We start from the raw sequence: 22,337 nt of genomic DNA, 5'->3' as shown, positions 1-22,337 counted from the left end.
CAATGTGATTCCACAGAGGGTTTGTTATCCCAATCCCTAAATAATTAACAGACATAGTAAATATCTGCCTGTCAACTGCCTCCACTTCCGTCTATGCCTGGTATCAATAGAGACCTTGTCCTGCATGGGGCTGGAGCTGATAGGCTCGCTGCAACACACCTTACCAGCTACAGGTGCTGTTAGTAGGCTACAATAATAACCCTGTCATGGATGGAGGTCAATAGATATAAGCTGCTTCATTTGCCTACACAGTAAGATCCTGAGTGTTAGTTTAAAGGTAGGGTAGGTGATTTTCTTTGGTTAAAATAACTTTTATAATGCTCTATATTCTGATAGTACTCGTTGCTATAGAGTGTTTGTTCAGTAACAGGAGTCTCCATGTCTCTCCAGCCCATTAATAAACAGAAAAGGCATTTTTCTGATGCTCTTATAAGTGAGTCAAGTGACTTACTCCAGTACAAAGTGCAAGATTGCAGAAAATGGCATAAACTCTAACCAACAACAGGGTATAAGCGGTCAAGTAAATTGAGTGCTTTGAAAACCGTTGAGTGCTAGAAAGTAAGCAGGTATACATCAAACCTAGCATCTGCCTAATCCAACACACTGTACAAAGTACAAACATCTGTGGACAAAACAGCATATGCATGTATCTAAATAACATACATACAGTAGGATGTGCATAAAGACCAACATACAGTAGGTGGCCTGTGACTTTGGCCATTTTCCTTCCACACCTCCTGCATTGAGCGCGTGACCAGAGATGATATCGGTTCGAATCCAGCACACAACCCCAATGGTTTTGATAATGTGGATTGTGGAAGTTAAATGGTGGATTTGTGGATAGGACTCTATGAACAAACTTGTTATATCAACCAAAAAACGCATCGCATTCTGTTTGTGTGACATGCATGATGCGAAGGTTTTGAAAGTGAAACTGGCCATAGTCACTGGCCACCTATACTGTACATTTTGATAACAGAAGTAGCATCTGCCATAGGCCTATGTAGGTAAATAGGTAGTATTGATTCAAAGAAATAAGGAGTGCTAGGGGATGAGGTGGGGTTTGAAGAGTTTTCAGACTGCGGCATAAGATAGAATAACTTTATTTTGGCCCTCCCGTGGTTCAAAATGGGAATTGGAACACTAAATAATTTAATCTAGCTGATGAATAATCTTTGTGAGGTCGTTCTCTCTCCTGATAAAAAGTGCTGTACCAGAACAAACACTCCATAGCAATGATTACTATCAGAATATACGTAGTCTTAGAGCTTTAACTGTTTACATTTTGAAGATGTATTGCATGTCTGCAACTATATATAGTAAGTAGCCATGGAAACCAACAGTTCCCGAGCCATGTGGCCCATAAGGGCAGGAGCCTATCTCCTGTTTCTGTAGCGTGAGGTGACTTGATGTGCAAGTACATCCTCCAGCCATGATGTACAGTACATCCCCGGGACATTATAGTACAACTGTTATTAACAGCTTTTCCCTCCACCAGACATAACCAGATCTCTTCGTCGAAACTAGCTGATCCACAAGCTCACACGTATCGCGTTGTGACGCATTGTGAGCTTGTCGATCTGCTATTTTTGACGAATGATCTCCTATGAAGACAAACCAAAAATTGGGATGCTAGGGTGGTCCAAAAATGGTTCTTTGAGGAAACATTTCTGGTTTGATAAAGAAAAGGTTCTCTAGAACCTTATCAGGAACATGAAGTAAATGACGAAATAAAAGGGTAGGTGATGGTTCTTTGTGGAACCATATACTATAGTCTTTTAAAGAACTTTAAGCATCATTATCTTTCTGTGTGCATAGAGATACAGAGGACCATTGGGGGGGGCATAGATAAGATAATTGTGTCGTCACTCCATAGGCTGGTAAGATACATGTGGGGCCAGAAGATATGGCTGAAGGAAAGAGATGTTCCAACAAGGGAGGAAACACCCGGAAACAAAGGGGATATTGAGAAGAAAAGGAGGGTTTATGCAAAACTACAGGTTAATCACACACACCTGATACCTGTTCACATGTTGCTTTATCTATTTCCAGATCTACTTTCTCTCCTGTTGTAGCTGAATCTATGAAGTGTAGGTAAGTACGGACAACTAGCAACTGAACAAAAGTCCAAAAGTAAACCCCATACCGTATGACTACACCAATAGTCACTGTAAAGCTAGGGCAATGTAATTTATATTTAACTACTTAAGCCCTATATACATTACTGTACGACAGTGAAATAACAACCTACAAGCTCTCAACACATCGCATTGGGTTGTGACCTTGCTGATCTACTATTTTGGCAATTTTTGAATAGCCAAAGAAATCTTAAAATGACACAAATGATGCTTTCCCAGTCTTAAAGTGGTTAAGCTGCAGCATAGCATTGTGGGAAGAGAGTCACAGCTCTGAGCATTTTGCAAACTATACAGTTTGGGTGAAGCTGACACGATCAACTTCAGTGTGAATGTCCTGTCAAGTGCGGCTACAATGTCACAAAATAAACAAGCAAAGAGTGACACTGTTAATTGACCATTTTCACAGTGGCCATTTTTCTCATACTCGGTGCCGGGAAACCTCATTGGGTTGGGGTTTCCTATACCCCCGAGTATGACATAAAAGCAAACTGGCTACCGTGTGAATATGGTAAATGGAATCTGCTCATGGTTATGGCTACTACAACTGTATAAATTATTTTCTTAGCGATTATGATATTGATAACTTTTTCGATGAATCGAATACGCTTGAAGTGGTCAGAGAAATCTACTTAATTAATTAGATTAACTGTTGCAGCCCTATTGGACTTCACAGTCCATTTATACTATACTGTATGTAAACACATGTACAGGACATGTGTTTATAGGATAAGATAAAGCTAGCAGTGTCTTGCACCAATCCAAGAGACACCATGCGAGACACCGGTGCGCAGCAAACTATAAATCAGGCTTTGCATTTCATATCACACACCATGCACTATAATTGATTAAATCGATTAATTTGAATAACTGTTGCACCCCTATTTTTCATTAATTTTGATGAATTTGCCTTCATTCCAGGTAGAACTCTCTGATTGAATCATGTCAGAGAGTATATTGGAAGAACTCTTCATAAAACGATCGCAGCAGAAGAAGAAGACTTCCCCTTTGAACTACAAGGAGAGATGGTTTGTCCTGACGCAGGACAAACTCTCTTACTATGAATATGATCTCAATAAAGCGGTACGTGCATTGACCACATTGACACGACAACCACATTGCTCTTACAGTATGTCATGCTCTGGGTGTTACCCCCAAGTAGCAGTGGTGGGAAAAGTACTATTTTTTTTACTTAAGTAAAAGTATCAATACTGCATTGTAGAAACATTCTGTTACAAGTTAAAGTCCGGTGCCAAAGCCAAAGTATTGGCATCAAAATATACAAAAGTAAAAGTATACTCATTACGCAGAATGTCTCGTTTCACAAGTTATCAATACGTATAAAATGTATAAAAACCTTTTGAAAATAGCAGATCTACAAGCTCACAACGCGTCGCGAGATGTTAAGCAAACATTTGTAACTCAAATCTTTGCTTCTGGGGGTCCCTGGCACAAACATATTTGAGATGGGGGTCAAATACAAATACATATCATTTTGGGGGTCCGTGACATGAAAGCGTTTGAGAACCACTGCCCCAGAGTATGATGAAAGAGCAAAATGTGTGTGAACTTGGTATTACTATTCAACTTACACTATACAGACATAACATTCTGGCATTCATGAATACACTAAATGTATGCAGTCACTGACGGTCTGTCTCTCTCTCTCTCTCTCTCTCTCTCTCTCTCTCTCTCTCTCTCTGTTAACCAGAAAAGGAAAAGCTTGAGGGGCTCTGTGGATCTAGAGAAGATTAAGTGTGTGGAGGCAGTCCAGCCAGAACCCAATTCACCCCCAGAGCGCTCTTGTGCATTCCAGGTAAAAAAAACAGCTAGCACTTATCCTTTACAACAATGGGTCTCAAAGTGGGGTCTGGGGACCCCCAGGGGTCCTTGAGGGAATTCCAGTGGGTTCCCAGCAACATAATGTAGCATTAATTATCGGTTTAACCACTTTAACCCTATACATTCAGCTGTTTCAAAATTTTGGAACCTGTTGAGAATTTGGGAAAATGTCGACACAAATCTTGTATGGGGGTCCCTGGCACAACATATTTTCAGATGGGTTTCGTGGCCAAATGCATATTAATTTGGGGGTCCTTGACATTAAAATGTTTAAGAATCACTGCAACATACATTGACTGAACCTCTCACCCTGGAATTGTATAACTGTCATGCTCTACACAGTGAGCTACATCATTCTCACTCCCAAGTCGTAATATGTGAAGTTGGGAAACTTGTTTTAAATGTTTTTTTACTGGCGTATCATTCTATTACGGGTTGGGAGTGAGAACGCACGTCCACATTCCATTGTCAGTCCCGTCAGGCAGTACTACATAACCTGGACAATGAAAAGCGACGCAAAAGGGGGTGCCTTCAGCATCAACTGTCTGATGCTTGGTCAAGATTCTCCAAGTGTCGCAAACAATACCTACTGTACAACTGCCAGGGAGTGAGAGTGTGTAGGCTAGATACAAGGGCCTCATCATGTCACTTCACTTACTGCAAGTCAGTCTCTCGGCAGTGAAATCAGGGATTTCCCTGCTCCTCTGTGGTCTAGTTTGCTTTCACTTCTCCCACTTTTCTGGCGTTCAATTTGTGATAAAGCAATTGAAACGTTCAGCTTTTTACCACAAGGTTAATCTATAGCGTTGTAATGTTTATGGCCAGGCAGAACGTCGTCCAGGAATGGAGATTTTTTGTTTTCTGTCTGTGTCCGTGTGTCTCTGCACATGAATCCAAAAGTATAATCTCGGAAACTACCAGCCAAATGTACTGTATCATGCAGGCTGCCAGTAGGTCAAGGAGGTCATTCCACCCCAAATGTTTCAAATCGACCTCATCGTGGCACTATACCAGCCCGCTCTACGCTTTGGCCTATACTGTAACTTGAATCGTATGTTATACAATCATAATGGATTACATTGCAACTCTGCATAATGGCAATGCCCATTTCCTAGAATCAAAATAGATGCTTCTTAAAAACTGCTATATATCATCTCTGGAGTCATGTGATCACCGCCTTTCTTGCCTAAACACCTCTAGTCTATACAGTAGTTTCACCACTATAGTTGCACCTTTTCAGAGCATTTCAAAATAAGCTTCCTCTTTGAGAGTATGTCCCTCTCCCCGTTAGGCCTGATGCATCGTGAGCTTGTAGATCTGCTATTTTCGGTGTGAAACACCATCGTACGATGGAGTATAGATTAAGTATGACTTGTCTACACTATGTTGGAAGTGCAAGAAGAAACACGAGAAAGGGTCTTTTCCGTTCCCCTGGCAGACAACAGAGCCCAGCCCGGTGCTTCAATAGTTGCTATGGTGAAAACCAGTACTAAGAAGTGAAACCAGCCCTCATAAACGTGGGACTTTCAATGACAGCTAACAGGTGCTTCTAAAACAGGCCATGATGCTTCACACTGTGGTTGGTACACCAAAGTCTGGTTGGTGCCATAAGCTAGTGGTTTTTAAACTTTGTGTCCCCCAAGGCACAACAATTGATAGCCGATAAATAGCCGATCTACAAGGTCACAACGCCTCGCGCTGCGAGGCGTTGTGAGCTTGTAGATCTGCTATTTCTGGCTAAAGTTCTCCTCAGAAAAGGGATGCTAGGGTTCAAGTGGTTAAGGTAAAATAAAAAATCACACCCTGTGTGAAGAGAGTAGTGCCTTTGATGAGCCCCGTATTGATGTTGTCATCAATGTTTGTTTATTGGACATACAGACATACACACGGACACACAGACAAAGTCAGATATAGGAGTGGTTGGCACCACTCAAAAATCCTATCACACAAAGATTTGGCGGACCCCCTGTAGTAACTCTGAGGACCCCCTAGGGGTCCCGGACCCCCTGTTGAAGACCCCTGTGGTAAAGTGCTATGTTGGTTTCCTCATTGTCTGGCCATAGGTAATCTACGATGAAGGACCACTGTACGTCTTTGCAAAGAATGACACCACGCGAGGCGAGTGGATAAAGAAGCTGAAGGAAAGTAAGTAACACGTGTATCCATGGCTTAGCGTTTAGCCTCTTGCTAATCTCTGTAATATCCAGAATCACAGAATACATGGACACGCACAATGCATATACAATGCATAAACTAGGCACAGAATTGATGTGTGTAGCAGTGAGATTTGTAATATTATGCAAATTTCAATTCTTACATTTGCTTTAATACAAACATCTGTCACATACGGTGTGTGTGTGTGTGTGTGTGTGTGTGTGTGTGTGTGTGTGTGTGTGTGTGTGTGTGTGTGTGTGTGTGTGTGTGTGTAGAGGTGCGCTTCAACAAGGATCTGGTACAGAAGTACCATCCTTGTTTCTGGGCGGATGGGATGTGGCAGTGCTGTCAACAGGAGGTCAAAGAAGCTGTGGGCTGCAAGGTGTTAGAGAAGAATGGAGGTCAGTGATTGGAGAGAGGGTGCCTTGCTCATTAAAGACAGTGGTGGAAAAAGTACTCGAATGTTTTACTTAAGTAAAAGTATCAATACTGCAATGTAGAAGCACTCGGTTACAAGTAAAAGCCTGAAATTCAAATTTGACTTGAGTAAAAGTACAAAAGTATTGCTATCAAAATGTACTCAAATAATTGTAGCGGAGTAAAAGTGAAATATTTGCCTTTGAGATGTAGTGGAGTAAAAGTAAAAGTATAGACAATTGGAACTACAGTAAGTTCAACAATCACCACACTATAGCGTCATCATGGCTTTCTCCTATCTGCAGGCTTCTCGTCCAAATCATCTCGGCGACGGACATCCAGGAAACCGCTTCCTCCGACGCCCGAGGAGGTACTTGAGCCTGCATTGTACTTTGTCTAAATAGCTGACCTACAGCAAGGGTTCCAAAACCTTTCAGGCTGCAACCCCACAAAATAAGGATATTTGAACAGGGGACCCCCCACCCTGACAAGCACTTGGAAATGTAGGAATTACATTTAGTTTGACTCGGTTCCACAGATAAATATTGTGAAAATAGATGAACTAGAAGCTCACTTGTGAGCTTGCAGATCGGCAATTTTCTCAATGTTTGTCTCTTTCTTACTTAATATTTGACAATTTGGCCAATTTGGTATTAAAAAGGTCTTTAAAGTCAATAAATTGTCACTTTAGAAATTCCCTACATACACTTATACTGTATGTTGGTTTGTTTACTGTTGAGTCAGAAATTAAGATAAACTGGGACCTCCCCCTGGGCACTGGACCCACTGGCCTACATTACAACACACAGCACATCACATCTGCAACGTCTTGTGTGCTTATAGATCTGCTTTTTATGGGCGCCCGACTCGTCGTACGACGGACCATAAAGTAGCCTTTACTCGTGGGCAATTATCTGCCGAGTACAAACCTTTTTTTGTAACATGCGTCATGCTGTTTCAGGAGAAGCCTGGCAGGCCACTACCGCCTCAGCCTCCAGAGGAGCCCGCAGACAAGGTGGGCATGACAGTCATAGCCGAGTATGGATACACACCCGTAACCGACCAGGACCTGGAACTGAGGAAGGATGAGGAGTACACCATCCTGGAGATGACAGACCCCAACTGGTGGAAGGCCAGAGACAAGAATGGGTAAGATGCATGCGAGGAAAGGGAAGCATCATGATGTACAGCCAGAGTTCGATTTGTAAAAATACAGATTGGGGGGACATTGTATTAACCCCTTAAACCCTATATATATATATATATATACACACACACACTTATTCGTATGACAAAGCTCACATTGTGATGTCTTAATAATTATTGTTACGACCCAGTCTAGGGGTCACTAGGTGCAACAAAACTGGACTCCCTCATTATCAGTCCCCAAACAGCCAGTCCACACAGGTTTAAAATCCCAAAAGTCAAGGATTTACTGTATATTATACATTAAACAGGTGAGCATGAGTGGGACCATAAACTCCAAAATACAAAACAAAAATCCTATTTGTGTCCAACATAAAATACACCAAAAATACATCTATAAATAAAACATCACATGGATGCACCTGGGACGTATCATCAGTGTTGTATAGCCTGGGGTCATAGGATGTTTCGGGTCTCGCAACAACATACACCCTCGCCCAGGTGACCCAGCCGGCGTTGATCAAGCCCCGACTTACGTCCCAGTAGCTACCCACGGTCAGTCCTATAGGGAAAGACAGGGCCACTCAGTCCGCTTCTCCGGAACTACTCTGCCGGGACTCGGGGAGGCTCTGGCATGTGGAGGGACTAGGCTCTGTGGGTGGCCTCCTGGCCAGGCTCCTCCTTCGTCTCACCAGGTCCATGGTCCATGGTTCCTTGGGCACCACTTGCGGCTTGCTTGAATGACCCTCCTAAAGGCCTCACCGTGGATTTGTTGGGCTTCTTCCTCACGGAAGACACTATCTTACCTAATATAAACTATAACAAAAACAGAACAAACTAGTATTAAACAACAAGGGAACCAGGAGACCTGGTACTGCCAGACCCCTAGTGGTTCAAATCTGAATGGCCGGACTTCGCATGACGTGTCATGCGATGTCACGTCATGCGAGTTCCCTTCTATGCCCATGTATGGACGAAAGAGGGACAAAAGATGGACAGACATTAACCCCATATATGGACGAAATAGGGACAAAGCCTCATGTAGGCCAACCCTCTGGGTCTGGCAAAAATACATCATCCAACCCACTCAGTCCCAAATGACATTATCCAGAACTTTAACCCAAATACAGTGCAGGTGTTGGGAGGCTGGTCTGGTCAGGAGAAAGACATGCTGACCACTGGCGTTTGGCAACTTTATAGTCCAGTCCATAACCACAGGAGCCAATCGCCAGCCTGATTCCACCTACACTCCCACTCCCCCACAATCGGTCGCCACTGATCTAGTGGCGTAGCCAGAACGCAGGCATAGGCTGGGCTGGTTTTTAGCGTTTTTTTGATAGCCTACTTTTTTTGCTGGTTTGTGACGGATTTCGGATACCTATATATACACACTGTTATCAGAATGACTGAATATGATATTAGGAAAAAAAAAAAAAAAGATATATATATATATTTTTATTTTGGGGGGGTGGGCAGAAAAAACAAATGGGTGGGCCCAGGCCTACCTATGCCCACCCGTGGCTACGCCCCTGCACTGATCACCAGCTGGTATACTCAATCAGTCACTCATCATCACCGCTCAATCATAGTCTTGTGTAGCCAGACAACTATTCCACAATCTCTGAATCTCCGAATCTCCGAAAGCCGAGAAAGGAAGCTGTCATCTGTTCCATCATTTCCGTTCACATTGAATTCCGGACTTTTACTTGTAACAGAGTTTTTCTACATTGCGTTATTGATACTTTTACTTAAGTAAAGAATTTGAGTACTTTTTTCCACCACTGATTTTTAGTCATGGCTAGCAGTTCCCACCTGATGTTGTGAGGGAGTTCTGACTGCTCCACACCATACTGAATAACTGCTAGCTTGCATAGTGTCTTCAGTGTTGGACTTAAATCTAAGATGTAAAGAACATCAGAGAGTTGGTAGTTTACGTTGTATCCTCCAAAGAGGATGATACGATCTCCCACCATGCAACAGCACATCCTATACCTCTGAGAAGGGCTGTTTCCCTTGAGTTCAACCTTCTTCCAGGAGAAGGTCTCTGAATTGAATTTCCACAGATGACTTAAGAACTGGTTCCTGTTGTAGCCACCATGTATGTACAGCTCTCCATTGTAGGCAAAGGCTGAATGACCACAGCTTGGTTCTGGGAGATGCTGTGCAGAAGGCATGCCCAGCCAGCTATTGGTCTCTGTGTCAAACACTCCCTGGCCCCCCCAGCCCCCAAATACAAACATCTTTGTCCCGATGACGGTGGCAGAGTGTCCTGATAAAACAGGTGGTGGAGTGCCTCTGGTGTTAATTAATGTCCAGACCATTGTGGTGGTGTCCAACTTGTAGATGTCATCAGTGTATCCAGTCAGCTGGGTGAATCCTCCATAGACATACATGACCTTCTCCAAGACACAGGCTGAGTGGTAGCACCTCGCCTCTGGAACAGTTCCAGAAACCCTGGGCTTCAACCATCTGTGAGTGTCGACATCAAATGCATAAAGCACGTTGCAGAAAGGAGTCCCTCCCCACATGTAGATATCTTCTATCAGTACAGCTGTGTGAAACCGGCGGCTGGAGGGAACCTCAGGGGGGCGCTCTCCTCTTCCAGTCGTCACTGGAGGCAACTTCATCCAGAGTAAAGACCCCGTGTTGAAGATGTGCACTTGAATCTGATCACTGTTCTTTTCCTCTACAAAGCAGTACACCTTGTGTCTTACTGCGACAGTAGCATGTTTTTTCTTTGGTCCTCCTCTCAGATGTACCGTCCAACGCAACATTACACACACCAGCACCACCGTCAAACAGTGTCACAAACAACAATTATTACCCGGTGTCATTTGATAAAAAATGGTAGCTGTCACGCTAAATGCTGCTAAATGATGCTTTGTTCATTTGACTTTAACTTTTAACTACTTTCATGGCTGTGATCACAGTGTGATGTCATTGCATTATGACATCATTATGTAGAATATGTGAGTTGGCAACAACTAGCCTGGAATCCAGACTGATTGCTACGTCCGCCAGCTGCCCGCGGCTTCTGATTGGTCTTAACCCGAACACAGTGCTGGTGTTTGGAGGCTGGTCTGGTCAGGAGAAAGATGTTAACCACACTCAGGCAACTTTATAGTCCAGTCCATAACCACCTACACTCCCACACAATCAGTCGCCACTGATCATCACAACTGAGGGGGGGATATCAAAACACAGGCATGGATTCTGCTCCCCAGCCCTCGGATGGGCTCCCTTATCTCGGCTACATTGAAAATGAGGGCCTGCCCCTCAACTGTACTCCGAGCTGAAACAAAGGTTATGATGATGATCCCCACAGCAAATTCAATTCTGTGTATGTGGTTACACAAATGACATACACTGTACTTCAAAAATGAAAGCAAAACTGGCCACAATAGACTGTATTGTGTGTGTTCACACTTCACACTTCACACTGTCTGCCTGTTGTGAAGAAAAGGAGCTATAGGAGATTGCTTATGCCGTTTTCACACTTTGTCTTTCAGCCCCTGAAATGGACTACCCACTACCCACTAATACCCATGGTTATTATAGTTTTGAATCTTTCATTAGTTTGTATTTGTATTTAGTTTTGTGAAATGCCCACAAAGGGCTGAGGACTTCACATTGTCACATTGTCAGTTCATTTGAAAGATGTGATCAGGCCTCAGTCCCGTTTCTGTTCAGGTTCACACTATAGTTCATTTTAGAGGTTGGCACAGGTGATCTGTCTATGCCACGGTATTAAGCCCAGCAGGCCGAAATACAATGGCAAAGGTTGAAGCAAATATAGAGTGGTTTGTGCCGTTTAATTGCTGTTTTCGAGCAACACACCATACAGCTGCTGACAAACTATATACCCCACTGGCATAGTCTTGCATAGCCAGACCTCTCACAGCTCCGCCCACTCCGCTTGAGAGGGGCAGAGAGTAGGCGGAGCTGTGGAGAGTCTGGCTATGTGAGACTACCACTGTCATAACTTCTAACAGAGAAGAATGTCCATTTAGGATGTATATTAAAGGGATATTTCACTTTTGTTTTAATTGGGTCATTTAATCGTCTACTCAGGCTTTTGTGAACACCGCAGACAGTTTTTAAGTTGCTTGATTCAGTATTTAGATATTTGATATTTATTTTATCAGACAGGGTTTGTATAGGAAGGGGCGTGTCTGATAAAATGTTTGTTTTAAATATGTCATGTACTCTCTTGCAGGGAAGAGGGGTATATACCTAGCAATTACGTTGTGAAGGCTGGACATGGACTAGAAAGATTTGAGTGAGTATGACATGTAGTCTTATATTATATTTTTTATATATTATTATATCCACTGATAACTGTGGTAGCATGAGGTAATAGAAATTATACTTTAATTATTTCCGCCAGGCCAGAAGGCCGGGAGGCAGAGTTGTTGTTTTTTTGCCCCTGCGGAAAATTTCTTACAAGAAATGCCCATCATAAATGCAACATCAAATGAACACTGGAATAGCATATTGAAGGGCCTCAATAGAGTGCACCTCCGAATGCACTTTCACTTCTGCCAATAGCGGGCGCCACAAATGTTTGACATTGCACTGTATGTCGTAGAAATGCTATTTCCCCCTGCAGGCTGATCGGCTCCTGCCGGCTGCAACCCATGACTTATACACAGCCCTGGCTAGGCAACCCATCCTGACAGAGATATGCACTCACAGTGTGCCTCTTTCAAGTGTATTAGTGTTATTAACCCATTGATTAAGACCTGGAACGCATCTGTGTCACTTAAGATTTCTTTGGCTATTCAAAAATAGCAGATATACAAGCTCATGGCGCGGCACCGAGTGCCGCGCCATGAGCTTGTAGATCTGCTATTTTTTGAAAAATCGTGAAAAAGAAATATTTTTCTTATCATTACCGTGTAAAGTTTCCTGAGAACCAAACAGAGAATTGTAATAAATTGTTGGATCCTGTATGGATCATCACTGGTATACTCTCTGAAAAATAAATATACACCCCCCCCCCCCACCCTCTCTCTCTCACAGCTGGTATTGTAAGAACATGAACCGCAGCCAGGCAGAAAACCTGCTGAGGACAGAGGTGAACTTTCAATGATTACATCAAACCAGTCCATGAGAACATTTGCAATTTAGTAGGGCTGCAACTATCGATTATTGTCTTAGCGATTATTCTATGGATACATTTTTCGATTAATCGAATAATCCTGAAGTGTGTTTTCATATGAATTGAACACAGAGAAATTCAAAAAGAAAAAAGTATGATCGTCTGATTAAGCCCTATTTTAGCAGCACGCATCGCTACGCGTGAGCTTGTAGATCAACGCTTTACACTAATTTTTAACGTTTTGAACTAAAACAAAACCCGACATTTCAAATTGTCGCCCCAGAATATATATTTTTTCAAATTAAAATTGATTGAGTATTTTTTTTAAATTAGTTAACTCAATTAGATCGAAATAACTGTTGCACCCCTACTACTTAGTACATTTTTACCATAAAGAACACATGAATGATACACAACATTAGGCTTGATCATGGCTGGTTTCCCATTCTTATAGAACAAAGATGGAGGCTTCTTGGTGCGGGATTCAAGCAAGGCCGGGAAGTACACCGTCTCAGTGTTCACCAAGGGCGGCGGGTGAGTAATTTCAGTCATGGTGTATAAACACTGCATGTCTCACCACCAGTGGTGGAAAAAGTACTCATTTGTTTTACTTGAGTAAAAGTATCAATACTGCCGTGTAGAAAAACTCTCTGTTACAAGTAAAAGTCCGGACCTCAAAATGTACTTGAGTAAAAGTATAAAAAGTATTGGCATCCAAATGTACTTAAAGTACCAAAAGTGTAAACAAATCTTTTGAAAATAGCAGATCTACAAGCTCACAATGTGACGCATTGTGAGCTTGTAGATCTGCTATTTTCAAATGGCCAAAATGTATGTATATAGGGCTGAAGTGGTGAATGTGTGTTTTGTAATAATACTCAAAATCTACAAAGTAACTAACTAACTAAAGTTTTCAAATAATTGCAGTGTAGCAAAAGTACAATATTTAGTATTGGAAAATTGGAAATACTCAAGTAAAGTACAAATACCTCAAAATTGTACTTATTGTACAGTACTTGAGTAAATGTACTTAGTTACGTTACACCACTGCTCACCACCATTAATTCACACTGTGTCCACAAGCTATCCGCTCATGCGTGAACCCGACCAAAAGAAGAACTGAACTGTTGAATGAAAGAGGAAACTGTAGCCGGCAGAGGAAGAGAGATGTAAATGTCCTTCATGCAAAACTGGGATTAATCTATGTATAGTGGCTTTCAACAGCATGGGTGTAAGAGTAGGCTATTGTAGATAAGATTGAAGACTTTTTTCTATACCCGTCTTCTGCATGGCTGGTCCATCCATAACAACAAAACAGCACTGTTGAAAACATCAGTGGTGGAAAAAGTACTCAAATATTTTACTTAAGTAAAAGTGTCAATATTGCAATGTAGAAGTACTCTGGTACAAGTAAAAGTCCGGAATTCAACATTTACTTGAGTAAAAGAACAAATGTATTGGTATCAAAATGTACTTAAAGTACTAAAATGTTTGAAAATAGCAGATCTACAACGCGTCGCATCGCAACGTGTTGTGAGCTTGTAGAGCGGCTATTTTCAAATAGACTATGTATAAAATAGGGCTAAAGTGGTTAATGTATGTTTCATAATATAATAATTGATGATTGCAAAGTAACTACTAGTAACTAAAGTTTTCAAATAATTGTTGTGGAGTAAAAGTACAATATGTGCCTTTGAGATGTAGTGGAGTAGAAGTAAAAGTGCTGACAATTGGAAATACTACAGTAAAGTGAAAATACCTCAAAATTGTACTTGAGTACATGTACTTAGTTACTTTACACCACTGTGAAAACATATATCACTTTAGTCTATTATTATGCAAGTTAACTTCTTGTCTTCTTTTTTATATTTCTTCCCACAGGGAAAGCTCTGGAACCAGCAGACATTACAACATCTGTACCACTCAGCAAGGCCAATTCTACCTGGCTGAGAAGCACTATTTCAACAGCATTCCGGAACTTATAAATTACCACCAGCACAATGCAGCAGGTTTATAACAGCGGATCATTTATGGATCTCTCTCTCTCTCTCACAAATCAGCCTTTATATTAGCTATTCAAACATTTATGTTGTTTGTCATCATCGTGGCGTTAAATAAATAACTTGGCTCTTCTTCCACGCTATAGGTATGGTCAGCAGGCTGAAATACATGGTGTCAAACCGAGCACAGCCTCCGTCTACCGCAGGGCTTGGCTATGGTAAGAGTTTGTCTTTATTATGTCGACTCCAGTGGTGGAAAAAGTACTCAAATGTAAAACTATCAATACTGCAAATGTAGAAAGTACTCTGTTACAAGTAAAAGTCCGGAATTCAAAATTGACTTGAGTAATAGTACAAAAGTATTGGTATCAAAGTACCAAAATTAAAAGTACTAAAATGGTTGAAAATAGCAGATCTACAAGCTCACAACGCGCCGCGCTGCAACGCGTTGTGAGCTTGTAGATCGGCTATTTTCAAATAGCCTAGGTATAAAATAGGGCTAAAGTGGCTAATGTATGTTTTATAATGTAATAATTTATATCTGCAAACTAAAGTAACAAGTAACTAAAGTTTTCAAATAATTGCAGTGGAGTAAAAGTACAACATTTGCCTCTGAGATGTAGTGGAGTAGTAGTAAAAGTATAGACAATTGGAAGTACTCCAGTAAAGTAAAAGTACCTCAAAATTGTACTTAAGTAAAGTGCTTGAGTAAATGTATTTAGTTACTTTACACCACTGGTCGACTCCGCAACTTCAACAATATGCATGGTCTTAAAGCTCAGTCAACATCAACTACAGTGTATACATTTTATACAACTGTAACTTAATCTATTACCACATGAACCATATACAGTAGAGTTCCTGTTCTGGGGGCGAACGTTTGGGGCGAACGTTTGGCGGAAATAGGCGATCTACATGCTCACCACACGTCGCAACGCAATGTGAGCTTGTAGATTGGCTAGATTTGGGTGTAGAGGGAAAAAGGGAGGCCCTCGGGTCTCTGGCCAGTGGTTAATACATTTTGCTGTCAGGCAGAAACCTCTTATCTGCATATTTTACCCTTTTGTGTTTTTTTTTGTAAATGAACACCCTACTTGATAGTACCACAGCGTCACACAAAAGCATCAAAAGTAGCAGATCTACAAGCTCCAGACACGTGGTGAGCTTGTAGATCTGCTACTTTTGCTAATTTTGAATTTGAATCCTGAGAAGAACCAGTTTTGGACATATGAGGTTTCCACCCGATAGAGACAATATAATATCTATGTTAATATACTGTATATATGTGTGTGTGTGTGTGTGTGTGTGTGTGTGTGCGTGTGTGCGTGTGTGCGTGTGCGCCTGTGCGCGCGTGCGCGCGTGCGTGCGTGCGTGCGTGCGTGTGTGTGTGTGTGTGTTAGGATCTTAGGAAACAGGGCAGCTTATCTTTCACAGTCAAACATTTTGTTTGTGGTCAATGTAAATTTTCACCAGAGGCTATGAATATAGACACAGCCATTTCCCCTTCCCTCACAGACATCTTTGATATGGACGTACTGAATATACATATATGACCTCTCCTTCCTTATTCCCTCCTACTCCAGGCGTGTGGGAGATTGAACCGCGACACCTCACCTTCATCAAGGAGCTGGGCAACGGGCAGTTTGGGGTGGTGAAGTACGGGAAGTGGCAGGGCCAGCATGACGTGGCCATCAAGATGATTAAAGAAGGCTCCATGTCGGAGGACGATTTCATAGAAGAGGCCAAAATCATGATGTAAGAAAAAAAGAAAAAGGAAAAAAAAGTACCATTCTTTTAAACTTAAATAAAAGTATTAATACTGCACTGTAGAAATACTCTGTTACAAGTAAAAGTCCGGAATTTTTCTATCGATTAGTCACCCCATGGAGACTTTAATTCATGGATATTTTTTTGTCTTTGTCGCATTCCTAAGCCAATAATTTGATGGTAGGCAGCGGTTCCGGTATAGGAGACACAAAGGAGACTCTTTGTGTCTCATACCGTAACCACTGCCGGTCATCAAATTATTGGTTTAGGAATGCGACAAAAACTAAAAATATCCATGAATTCAAGTCTCCATGAGGTGACTAATCGATAGAGGAAAAAAAAGTCATTTTGGGGGTGAACTATCCCTTTAAGTGTGTAACTCTCCCCATCTCTTCTTCTCGGTTCGGAATCAGGAAGCTTCGTCACGAGAACTTGGTTCAGCTCTACGGCGTCTGCACCAAACAGAGGCCGATCTACATCGTGACGGAGTTCCTCTGCAACGGCTGCCTGCTGACCTACCTCAAGGAGGGGGTGAAGCAGCACCCCACCTCCATCCAGCTGCTGGAGATGTGCAAGGACGTCACCGAGGGAATGGCCTACCTGGAGTCCCAGCAGTACATCCACAGAGACCTGGTGAGAGACAATGTCCCAGACACAGCATGAGTGTGGAAGGTTTCATGTACAATTTAGGCATTTAGCAGACGCTCTTAATCCATGAAGACCTGAGGCAGATTCTATAAAATGCCTTCTAAATCAGTAGTTTTCGTGCCAAAGACCCCCAAAATGATATGTATTTGGCCACATACATATTTATATTTGCCCCCCCACCCCTCCATCTGAAAATATTTTGTGCCAGGGACCCCCAGAAGAGAGGATTTGTGTTAAAAACACTTTCAAGATTTTTCAAAAATGTTCAAAAAGATTTTTGAGAACCACTGTTCTAAACCAGTGGTTTTCAACCATTTTCGCGTCAAGGACCCCCAAATTGACACATATTAGCCCACGGACCCCCATTTGAAAATATAAGCCAGGGACTCAACCATTTTGATTTCTTGGGGGTCCCAGTCTACACTGTATCATCATCATTAGTGTTCATTTAACTCTGAGAGTGTACAAATGGAACCAAATGGACCCGTTAGGGTCCATTTGGTTCCATTTGTACACTCTCAGGGTTACAGACACATAAGGGTCAATTTGGTTTCTAACTATTAATTTGGCTGGGGACCCCCTGGAACCCCCTCAAGGACCACTGGTGGTTCCCGGACCACTGGTTGAAAACCACTGTTCTAAACCCCTGTTCTAAAGCCTATTCAAGAGTTTTCTGAAAAACATGTTGCTATATACAGTATATAGCTAAAATCTAAAATTACACAGATGCTTTCCCGGTTTTAGTGGGTTAACCACTTTCAACCTGGTGCCCCTATTTTGGGCATGTCTTTACAGGAGATCATTTTCCAAACTTGTCCAAGATTTCCCCCAAATTGCAGAATTGGCAGATCTAAGTTCAAAATGCATTCCAGTGTTGTGAGCTCATGTAGATCAGCAATTTTCCCTCAATGCTGTCGTACGACAAATCATAAAATAGAGCTTAAGTGGTTAAAGCTGCAATCTGGAAATGATTTTGTTGAATAAACATTACTTTAACCAAACTGTACGGTAGAGAACTGTACTATTATGTTAATACAATATATAACTAGCGCGTCTGCAGTGGTTGGAGATGGTCTCCCTACACTTCCATTGAGCTATTTAGACCCTGGTAGTATTGCCTGAAGCTCATACTGTATGTTAATGTCCGCCCTGGCCGAGCGGGGATGCCTTCTTCTCCCATGAGGGAGACATCCCGGGTAGGACATAAAATGAACACGCCAGAATTTACAGTGCATATAGGCAAGATGTTCAGAAATGGCATACAAATCAAGAACATTGTTGTTGTTTCTTTCATCCTCAGGCTGCCAGAAACTGTTTAGTAGATGCCAATGGTACCGTCAAAGTGACTGACTTTGGACTTTCAAGGTAAAATGGCTAATTATTTGTCCCTATATATTCTTATTTTTATTGTTATGTACGGTATCTTGTGAAATAAAGTATGTTTTAAAGTAAATGCTGTGTTCTATAGTATTAATCACGGTCATAGCAGACCTGGCCACGACAGCAGCAACAGATTTATTTGAAGACAGAAAGGCAATAAAACACACACACATTTTACAGCACATTATAATCGATAATCTCAGAAAAAGAGGAAGAAAAGAGTTTACGTGTGTGTGTGTGTGTGTGTGTGTGTGTGTGTGTGTGTGTGTGTGTGTGTGTGTGTGTGTGTGTGTGTGTGTGTGTGTGTGTGTGTGTGTGTGTGTGTGTGTGTGGAGGGAGATAAAAATGTAAAAGGACACATTGTAAAACACTGACTGACTAATCCAACAGCTTTCTACATGGATTAAAGTTCTCATACGCCACGACCGATTTCAGTCATTTGGATTCCATATGAAGCCAGCATCTTCCATAAAACCCTAATGGTCTCGGGTATTTCATAAAAGCAAAGCTCTGTCTGTGGTGTATTCACCTGGTTGGCAGTATGTGGAACAGCAGGAACAGCATTACAAAAACATTAAAAAAAAATCATATTGTGTTAATTGTTTAGGAAACGGCGCTAGTGTCACAAATCACACATTGGGACTAGGCCATACAAAGTGATTTTATTGTTGCTTTAATCCCTATGTTTCTAACAATGTGGTTTCAGGTACGTCCTTGATGATGAATACACAAGCTCAGCAGGTTCTAAATTTCCTATTCGCTGGTCCCCTCCAGAGGTCCTGCTCTACTGTAAATTCAGCAGCAAGTCAGACGTCTGGGCATATGGTGAGCAAATTAATGGCGTAATGCACACATTGCAGAGGTTCTCAAAGCGGCCCTCCAATTGCCCTCCTGTCAGGAGGGCAATTGGAAAGGACAAGAAAATGAAAAACAGAACAAGAAAAGACCAGAAAAAATAAATATATATATACCTTAAATGCCTTATGATGCCTATGCCTTAAAGGCACAGTGGTACCTATACTGTAGCTATGGTCCATAGCCTTAGAAGGAGTTCTCCTTAAGGCAAAATGTTTAATATTTCGCCAGAAGGAAAACATTATTTAGTTACTTCGGTGCGCCCTGTACAGATCCGGTCAATGGAATTTTTCTATTGACAAGAGAAAGAGAAAGAGCATTCTCAAGAAGAGTTCCTCTTCCCAAAGTAGTTACACATCCTGAATCCTGTGTGTGTGTGTGTGTGTGTGTGTGTGTGTGTGTGTGTGTGTGTGCGTGCGTGCGTGCGTGCGTGCGTGCGTGCGTGCGTGCGTGCGTGCGTGCGCGTATCAACACTAGTGTATATTGTTTTCATATGGCATTACCTGCTGTTTTCTCAGGGGTTCTAATGTGGGAGGTGTACACCATGGGGAGCCTTCCCTATCAACGGCTGAACAACACAGAGATAGCGGACCAGGTGCCTCGAGGGCTGCGCCTCTACCGTCCCCAGCTGGCCAACGAGAGGGTCTACAGCATCATGAATAGATGTTGGACTGATGTGAGTGTGTTTAATTGAGAGGGTGTAGGTTGCAGTGGTGGAAGAAGTACTCAGATGTTTTACTTAAAGGGATTCTATAGGCAACTGCCGGTTCTCTGAATTTGTATTTTTAAATAGGCTCTGTCATGATTAATTGACCACATATATGAAGTTAAACAACTAAATTCTATCCAAACGCTATCTTAAAAGTAAATTACGTGCCTCAAAAAATAAGTTTGAGAGCGTTTTAAAGTTTTAAAACCAAAAGTATAAACACTGCAGAGAAAACAATGGCTGCTGTTCCATTTTTGTCGGCTGCACTCGGTTCCATTCGGTTTCACTGGAACTCGCCACACGGACACGGACGCGCACATGCGTGCGTTTCATTTACGTCCCGGATACCCGGATGTCAAAACATAAATAGTAGGGAAAATACGGATTTCAGAAAGAGGACTGTGTTTCAATGCAGGAAAACACCCCAGCATCATTATATAGTGGCTGATAGAGGGGAAAAAATGCAAAAAAAATATATATAAATATTTTTTAAATTTAGGCTTAAAGTTACCTAGAATAGAAGTAAAAGTAGCAATACCACAATGTAAAAATACTCTGTTAGGGCACGGCCACACCGCACCTTTATTTTACCTATGGGGCGGAATCTGCCAATGCTTTGTCAATGCAAATGCGTGCTGTGCAAGACCATGAATCCACACATTTGCATTGACAAAGCATTGGCAGATTCCGCCCCATAGGTAAAATGCCCTTACAAGTTAAAAGGCCTGTGTTCAAAATGTTACCTGAGTAAAAGTACAAAAGTATTGGCATCAAAATGTACTTAAAGTATCAAAAGTAAAATAGCAGATCTACAAGCTCACAACGCGTCGCATCGCGACGCGTTGTGAGCTTGTAGATCTGCTATTTTCAAATAGCCTAGGTATAAAATAGGACTAAAGTGGTTAACGTGGGGTGTCCCCAGGTGTCAGAAATCAATTTCCAAACTCTTCTTTTTAATGTTCTTTCTTTCTTTCTTTCTCTCTCTCTCAGAAACCAGAGGAGAGACCCACATTTCAGGAGCTGGTAGTGATTGTTCAAGACTTGCTGTATGAGCTTCAGTAGATCTTATACCACACAGACACCGCTATACCTGTCATGTCATTCCCACAAAGCATTTAGCCCTGTGTATCCCAGTGGAAGTGTGGAACCCATTTGGGCAGTTAAATCACATTCACTCTCAGAAGGGAGCTTTATACGACTGGGCTGAACATGGGACTGTACACCTATATACTCTGATCCTCTGTAATGTGAACATATATGGACTGTACTGTATGAATTGAATGTCATCTGTTCTAACTCTTGAGTTAGTATCTATTAATTACAATATCCTCACTCAGCCTGAGTTCAATATGAGATCAGCAATTAATTATATATATTTGTTCGAATTTTAAATGTATTCTGTTTTATGTTATGTTAGAATATTATCTCTAGTCTTGAATAACTGTAGAAAACATCTGAGAATTGTTCTGAGCAGCACACAAATCCCTGACTGTACCAGTACCCCCCCCCCCCCCCCTACCCCAGCCCTGGGCTCTCTGTAATATGCAAAAACTGTAAAAATGTCTGATTTTTCTAAAGTAAAATTACAATACAATATTATTATTATTATTATTATTATTATTACATTTTATTATTATTGTCATTATTATTGTTATTGTTATTATTACTATCAAGAAAACAAATTCTATAAAGTATACGATATCATACATTTCACATACTGTATTAGCCAAAATATATAAATAAAATATTATAAATAATTATTGAATATATAACAAACAAAGACAGCAATTTAACATTATGTGGGATAGGCAGGTAGATCACCAAATAATTGTTTATAATGATGTAATGTAGATTATATCTTATTACGCACATGTTTCAACTGTAGGCTATACTTCAACAGTGACTGACTGCATTAAAATGACAAAATGAAGAAAAGAAAGAAAAGGGGGGGGGGGGAGCTAACTATAGCCAGTGGTGGAAGAAGCACTCTTTTTTGTTTACTTAAGTACAGTACTTGAGTACATGTACTTAGTTACTTTCCACCACTGAGCAACATTACAATGGGTTTGCGTGTGAGATGACGTCGTGCTTCTTGATTGGTCGAGCCTCTTTCCTGTTTCACCTGTTACACCGACATTAGTGACCTAGAGAATACTGTGCTCAGTGTGTTCGACTTGGACGTG

At 41.5% G+C, this 22,337-nt stretch overlaps 1 protein-coding gene across 4 annotated transcripts in view; it reads left to right on the top strand.

Annotated features, from left to right (window-relative positions):
- The window catches only part of btk (Bruton agammaglobulinemia tyrosine kinase), a 24,795-nt gene extending 3,042 nt beyond the window's left edge, over nucleotides 1-21,753 (top strand). For 2 of the 4 annotated variants that reach the window (XM_084041302.1, XM_084041303.1), the window contains exons 2-19: nucleotides 2,053-2,094; nucleotides 3,057-3,218; nucleotides 3,847-3,951; nucleotides 6,041-6,122; nucleotides 6,407-6,532; nucleotides 6,854-6,918; nucleotides 7,510-7,697; nucleotides 11,911-11,973; nucleotides 12,717-12,771; nucleotides 13,250-13,329; nucleotides 14,677-14,804; nucleotides 14,942-15,013; nucleotides 16,379-16,550; nucleotides 16,976-17,195; nucleotides 18,511-18,575; nucleotides 19,297-19,415; nucleotides 19,964-20,121; nucleotides 21,145-21,753. In XM_084041302.1, coding sequence (XP_083897428.1) covers nucleotides 3,078-3,218; nucleotides 3,847-3,951; nucleotides 6,041-6,122; nucleotides 6,407-6,532; nucleotides 6,854-6,918; nucleotides 7,510-7,697; nucleotides 11,911-11,973; nucleotides 12,717-12,771; nucleotides 13,250-13,329; nucleotides 14,677-14,804; nucleotides 14,942-15,013; nucleotides 16,379-16,550; nucleotides 16,976-17,195; nucleotides 18,511-18,575; nucleotides 19,297-19,415; nucleotides 19,964-20,121; nucleotides 21,145-21,216 — 1,911 coding nt within the window. In that variant the 5' untranslated portion in view covers nucleotides 2,053-2,094; nucleotides 3,057-3,077 and the 3' untranslated portion in view covers nucleotides 21,217-21,753. The remainder of the gene's footprint in view (nucleotides 1-2,052; nucleotides 2,095-3,056; nucleotides 3,219-3,846; nucleotides 3,952-6,040; nucleotides 6,123-6,406; nucleotides 6,533-6,853; nucleotides 6,919-7,509; nucleotides 7,698-11,910; nucleotides 11,974-12,716; nucleotides 12,772-13,249; nucleotides 13,330-14,676; nucleotides 14,805-14,941; nucleotides 15,014-16,378; nucleotides 16,551-16,975; nucleotides 17,196-18,510; nucleotides 18,576-19,296; nucleotides 19,416-19,963; nucleotides 20,122-21,144) is intronic. The other 2 variants (XM_084041305.1, XM_084041304.1) reach the window with 1 other exon arrangement.
- Nucleotides 21,754-22,337: the final 584 nt, after the last annotated feature.

The sequence above is a fragment of the Gymnoscopelus microlampas genome (genome assembly GCF_963454915.1).
Source record: "Gymnoscopelus microlampas genome assembly, chromosome: 18".
In the NCBI taxonomy this organism is placed as follows: Eukaryota; Metazoa; Chordata; class Actinopteri; order Myctophiformes; family Myctophidae; genus Gymnoscopelus; species Gymnoscopelus microlampas.
Note: the sequence above shows the minus strand (reverse complement) of the source record. Positions and strands in the feature narration are given on the sequence as shown.